General features: G+C 29.3%; 1 protein-coding gene across 1 annotated transcript in view; it reads left to right on the top strand.

Annotated features, from left to right (window-relative positions):
* Nucleotides 1–5,426, top strand: part of LOC111086138 — a 56,074-nt gene extending 50,648 nt beyond the window's left edge. Inside the window, exons 9-11 of the mRNA XM_022387778.1 lie at nt 1,676–1,789; nt 4,233–4,401; nt 5,088–5,426. Of these exons, the coding sequence (XP_022243486.1) occupies nt 1,676–1,789; nt 4,233–4,401; nt 5,088–5,426 (622 nt within the window). The remainder of the gene's footprint in view (nt 1–1,675; nt 1,790–4,232; nt 4,402–5,087) is intronic.
* Nucleotides 5,427–6,066: the final 640 nt, after the last annotated feature.

The raw sequence follows: 6,066 nt of genomic DNA, 5'->3' as shown, positions 1-6,066 counted from the left end.
CATTATGAAAACAACATTCTTCCAAGATTTCACTTTCATAACTTGTATTACTTTGATTAATCCTAAACATAAAATCTGAATTATTGCAGGATAGCAGGGCTTATATAAAATCCTTGCACAGTAAGTCATGTGGGAGGTGGATGAGTGACATATTATGGGTAAGTGATGCACCCTCAGCAATACATAAAGGACATACAGAATATTTTAATTATGTTTTGTTGAGAGCATGAGCACAAACTCAACAAGGAAAGTATTTCAGAGGTAATGTTTTGAAATTCATTTTAGTTCTAAATATATAAACTTTTTATATGGTATACTTCTAAGTTAAAAAAGATAAGTAATTGATATTTTACTCATAAAACAACTTTAAAAAAAGGTAAACAATAAAAGTCAGTGCTTCTTAATACTGAATTTGTGTTTAGTATAAAGATATAATGTAACTGTGAATTTTTTTGGTAAATTTCGAACTGTGCTTATATAACTTACTCTATTGTATCTAAAGCAACTCTCATATTTTGTAGAAATGAATAAAAACCCTATAACCATATTTTGTATATATCCATGGTATAAGGTTCTTGCAAAGATACAAGGGCTTTTAGAAAAACATTCTGGAAACTGAATATGAGTTTTCAATTCAATTGTTGAATAAAACAAATTTATTTGAATAATTGATTACTATAACTAGTATTACGTGAAATGTCTGGTATCGTGTAGTGCTATTATGCAGTAATATGCTAAACCACTTATAAGTACCAATAATCAGAGCATCCTGAAACTGATAATGAAAATATAAACAAAGGGAAATAGAAGGATTTCCTAATGATCTTAATAATATCTCAATAGAAGAAATTTTAAGCATGAACAATTTTATCACTGATAAGTAACCTGACCAATAATTGATTTCTAATCTTTCCAGAAATTTAAACTACATACTTATCAGTTAAACTTCTAATTTTTTTTTTCCATTTCAACTTTCCGAGTTTAATTTGGCCACATTTCAGAATGTTTTTTTTTCCTTCAAATATAAAATTAGTTGTATAATTTTTCATTTTTCTGTTTAATAGTCTCCCTTTTTCTATCCAAGTTGCATAGAAGAATCCCTTGAGAAACATTTTTGTCAGTCATTGACTGTGATTGTTAAGCTTCATTCAGCACTGCCTAATTTCATAGTTATAAGCAGACACACATGCACAGACTTGTCAAATAATTAGTTGATTATTTGCTCTGCTACTTACCTGATGCCATGGGGGAAAATGAGACAGGGAAGTTCACAAACTGTTTGGATTGTAAAATAATCTGTTCATATATAAGAAACCAGTACAGGTTACAACAAAATGAAAGCTCATTTTAATGTTTTTTTAAATTTTACTTGGTACATTGTTCTTATTGTCATTTGTACATTTGATTAAAAGACCCAAACTTGTCTTCCATGCTTATCTCATAGCATAAGGATTAACACACTGTTTATTAGGTATCCATGTCTTTTATGTGAGTATTTTAGAGAAACAAATAAAAAAAAACCTCTCACTAATAATTCTGAAACAGTTTTCTCATCATAACTGAGTGTTAAAAGAATTTGTAAATGTATTAGCTTACAAGACATCACATGTTGAATTCTAAATTTTCATTTTAATGGTTTCATGAATAAATAATGGTATTGTTCTTATTTTATAAGCTGTGCTTTGCAAGATGGAAATGATGAAACACGTATAGAACAGTTTAATAACTGTCTTCTCTTTACTATATGGATGGATCTCATTCGGAAAAACTTTGATGCATTTCTAAAAAGGTATTTTTTTAATTATTGTATAAATTGTAGTTTTGTAAAATTTTAATATCGGCTACTTGAATGAAATTAGTAATGTTAAAAATATGAAAAGTTCAAGATAAAGCATATGCTATTTATATATTTTATTTACATAAACTTGGTGTGATGCTCATAACAATAATTGGGAGTGAATTTTTTTATGTTGAAATGTATTAGTAGATTAAGATTCTTAATAACATACATTTGAAACAAATGCTAATAATATTTAATTCCTCTTTTATGTCACGAGCCAGGATGGCCCAGTTGGTTACATGTCTAACTGTGAATCTGAGGATCCATAGTTCATGTCTAGATGCCAAAAAATCATGCTTTACACTTTGGAGTTGTGGGCATTATAAGAATGGTGGTCAATTCCACTTTTCAGTTAGAGTAGCCCAATAGTTGATAGTGAGTTTTGTTGACTAGTCTATCAGTTTGAAACTGGGGATGGTTAGCACAAATAGCTCTTGTGTGACTTTGCACAAATATCTGGAACAAACTAACTTATGTCACAATCTTCATTTTATTGTCTTTCAAAATAAGTGACAAAATGCAAACATTTGTTTATTGAATTAAGAACCACAATCTTCATTGTATTATCTTTGAAAATAAGTGACAAAACACAAACATTTGTTTATTGAATTAAGAACCAAAAATATTACTTGTTGTTCTGACATCTTATATAATATTATGTGTTTGATATTAAAATTAATTGTATCGTTTAGACCTATCTATGATTTCAGTTCCTCTATGTTAACTTCTGTTGATTTGTCCCTACAAATTTTCATTTGTTGACTCCTTTGTTTTTGCACTACTGTTTTTTTTTCATCCCATTGGTTCCTTTTTTCTCATTCTATAGTCTTTCTTTACATTGCTTTTACAGCTTTGGTCTAATGACTCTTTTGCTGAGGGTTGGCATGACATGGTGATGGATTCAACTTGCAATCTGTGAGTCATGGGATTGAAAATCTTGTACTGATCATGCTTACTCTTTCAGCCATGACTGTGTTATAATGTGATGGTCAATCCCACTATTTATTGATAAAGAGTAGTCCAAGAGTTAATGGAGGGTGCTGCTGTCTAAAGCTAACAAACAAGCTTCTTTTGTCTTGTATTTTTCTTTTAGTTTTCTTACACTGGCTCCTTTTCTTTCTTTCTACAGTTTTCTTCTGCTAGTTCCTTTTCCTCACTTTTTCTTCTGTTTATTCTGTTGTCTTGTTTTGACAATTTCAGGCCTCATGGTGAAACATACAGATATTACAAAAACCTTCATTTTCTTTCTTATTCTTTATTTCTTTTATTATTACCTTAAAATAGGCAAAAAAAACAAACTATAAATTTGAAGTAACTTTTATTTTAACCACAAACATTGCTTCAAAATGTTTTATACTGTAGTCATGATATTTATACCATATTTACTCATGTTGGTGTATCAGTTTTGCAGAATTTTTGATGTAGGAAAATAATTTGTACTTCATTACCAGAACTTATGTGGCATAATCTCTGTCATCACATGCAAAACAATAGATTTATTCACAAAAATTCACATTTATATTTAGACATATATATATATATTTTTTATATTTAACTCTGTATTTTAGTTGATGAAACCACAATATTCTCTATATTGTTAGAAAAAGGAAATTTTAAAATACCTTAATTTCTACAGTGGACCATTGGGAGATCTGCGCTTTTGTCAAAAAGTTCATTTGTTATGTGTCTGCAATTTTCTTCCAAAGGTTCCTGTGTCTTATTTCTTCAGACATCTTCCAAAGGTTCCTATGTCTCATTTCTACATTTTTTCCACTTGCTGCTTTATGTTCTTTTTAGCTTTCTTCCAGTATTGTTTCTACTGTTTTTATTTTTTGGCACTGGTTCGTTTGCCTCATTTCTTTAGCTTTTTCTTCTACTCAATCGTCTTGTTTCTTCAGCTTTTTTTTTTCAGTGAATCTCATTTTCTTTCTACAATTTTTTTTTCCATTGGTTTCTTTGTCTCATTTTTTCATCTTTCTTCTACTGGCTCCTCAGTTTTGTTTTGTCAGTTTTTCTTCCAATGTCTTTTTGTATTGTTTCAACATTTTTTTTTTATCACTAGGTCCTTTGTTTTGTTCCTACAACTTTTTTGTATTTGCTGTTTTGTCTTTTGTTTCAGTTTTCATGTTTCTACAATTTTCTTCCTCTGAGGTCTTTTGTACACTTTTTGACAGCTAAACTCCTTTGTCTTGTTTCTATAATTAATTTTTCAACTAAATCTGTGTTTTTCTGTTCATGTTACATTTCATTGGCTCTTTTGTTTTGTTTGTTCATTTCTTAAATATTTGTTCTTGTTTTGACAGTTTTCTCCACAGGTTCTTTTGTCTAATTTCTTAGTTTTTTTTTCTTTTAATAGTTCTTGTAAATTTCACTCATTTCTGTTAAATTCTAGGTCCATTGATCCACATAAAGACATCACTATTCATAAAAAGCAACCTCTTATTGCCCAGATGATTTGGCCTGGTAGGCTTCCTTTTGTTGGAAGTATGAATGCTGTTTGTTGTGAACTCTTCTCCCTATTGGCTGCCAGCTTGTTGATTAAAAGGGAAGGTGACAGACAGGTATGGTTTATTAGTTTCTTTAATAAGCATATCCGCTGTAATCCGCATGTGAAAAATTAGTTATTTAAAAATTTTTCATGATTCTTCTCATTCGATATAAACATTAAAAAGAAAATTATTCAGTGATGATGACAAACAATTTTCTTCAAATAATATTAAATAGAAATTGGAAAAATCCCATGCATCCCTAAACAGGTTTATATAATTTTCCTCACATTCATCTGTATATGTTGCTTAGGTCATGTGTTTTAAGATTATAGCTTACTTATAGAGTACATAGTTTGTTTCTGTATTCACATTATGTACAGCCTGTTAGCTTTCCAGCTACAGAAGGATACTGAATAATTTGAAGTACTTTGTATTGTGGCTTAGACTGTGCATTATCACTGTGGAGTTTAGCTAAAAAAAAAGTATCACTTTGTTTTTACTCTTATTATGTAGTATTTTGAAGTAGAATCTATTTTTCCTTTTGTTTTGATAATATTTATTTGAAAGATTTATTGGGAATTAAGTTCATATTTTTTGAGGAATAATTGAAACAAAATAGGAAATTTTCTGAAAAGTTATGTTTCATGTTTTAATAAGATCTGACGGTAATTTTTTTTCTTATAAATATTATCTAAAAGTTTTTCCATGATTAGTTTTTTCTTTGTAGAAGTTAACTAAAATGTTTCAAATCTTACTAGATGAAACCTTTGCTGTTAATACATGAACTTGTTGGCATTGTTGCTGAGTGTGTGCATTTTGCTGAGACTAAGTCTTATCAGAAAAGCTTCAGTATTGGTCCCCAGTGTCTTCGTTTTGTGTCATCCTTAGTATCCAGTTGTCCCATTGTGTTAGCAGATGTGGACACTCTCCAGGTCTTTTTGTCAAGTATCCAACCATTGTGGCTAAAACTGTATGTTTGTGAGGCTCTACTACAGAATAGTCAAGAATTTGTGTGCGTAATGGGGAACCTTAAAAGTTCATTGTCTTTGAGAAAAATAGTGAGTATAGGTTTGGATTTAAAAAAAATTGTAATATAAAATAGATAATAGATGAATACTACAATTGTGATTTGTAACTTTGCATGTTATGAACATGGCACTGTCTTTCACTCTCACTTTGTTACCATATGGTGGACTGCGTATAAATTAATAACATTACTCCTGAGAAACTGATACTTGTACTGCAATGTTTCTGTTATATTATCAAAACATTTAACATGTAGTTAGTTTAATTTTAACCAAAGTTTCAACTAAGCAGATTTCATTAACTTTTGTTGTTGTTTTTTACATGAAAATATATGGAAAATGAACATAACTTCCTTAAATTATGTTCTATGTTTTCAAGGTTTTATCAATAGTTTGCCAAATACAACTATTCTTTCACACTCTTTGGTTTGTATATCTTAAGTAATTTTATGGATTATATCTTATGTAATTTTTGCCCAACTCTGGTTTTAACCCTTTGTTAATATTACATTTTCATTATAATTAAATGGCTGTCTTAAAAGTGAAAAATGCGAGACATTTGTATATAGTTTGTGTATATGTATACAAGCTATATATTTATATACTGAATGCAGTAAATCTGTTGTTAATAAATTCTAGTAACAAGTATCTAGGTTGTTTTATTTTGATAAAAGAGTTAGCACAAAGGATCACATATAAAGTGTAATAGACT

Source organism: Limulus polyphemus, unplaced genomic scaffold (genome assembly GCF_000517525.1).
Source record: "Limulus polyphemus unplaced genomic scaffold, Limulus_polyphemus-2.1.2 Scaffold875, whole genome shotgun sequence".
NCBI lineage: Eukaryota > Metazoa > Arthropoda > Merostomata > Xiphosura > Limulidae > Limulus > Limulus polyphemus.
The sequence above is the reverse complement of the archived record's forward strand: the minus strand, read 5'-3'. Positions and strand labels throughout refer to the sequence as shown.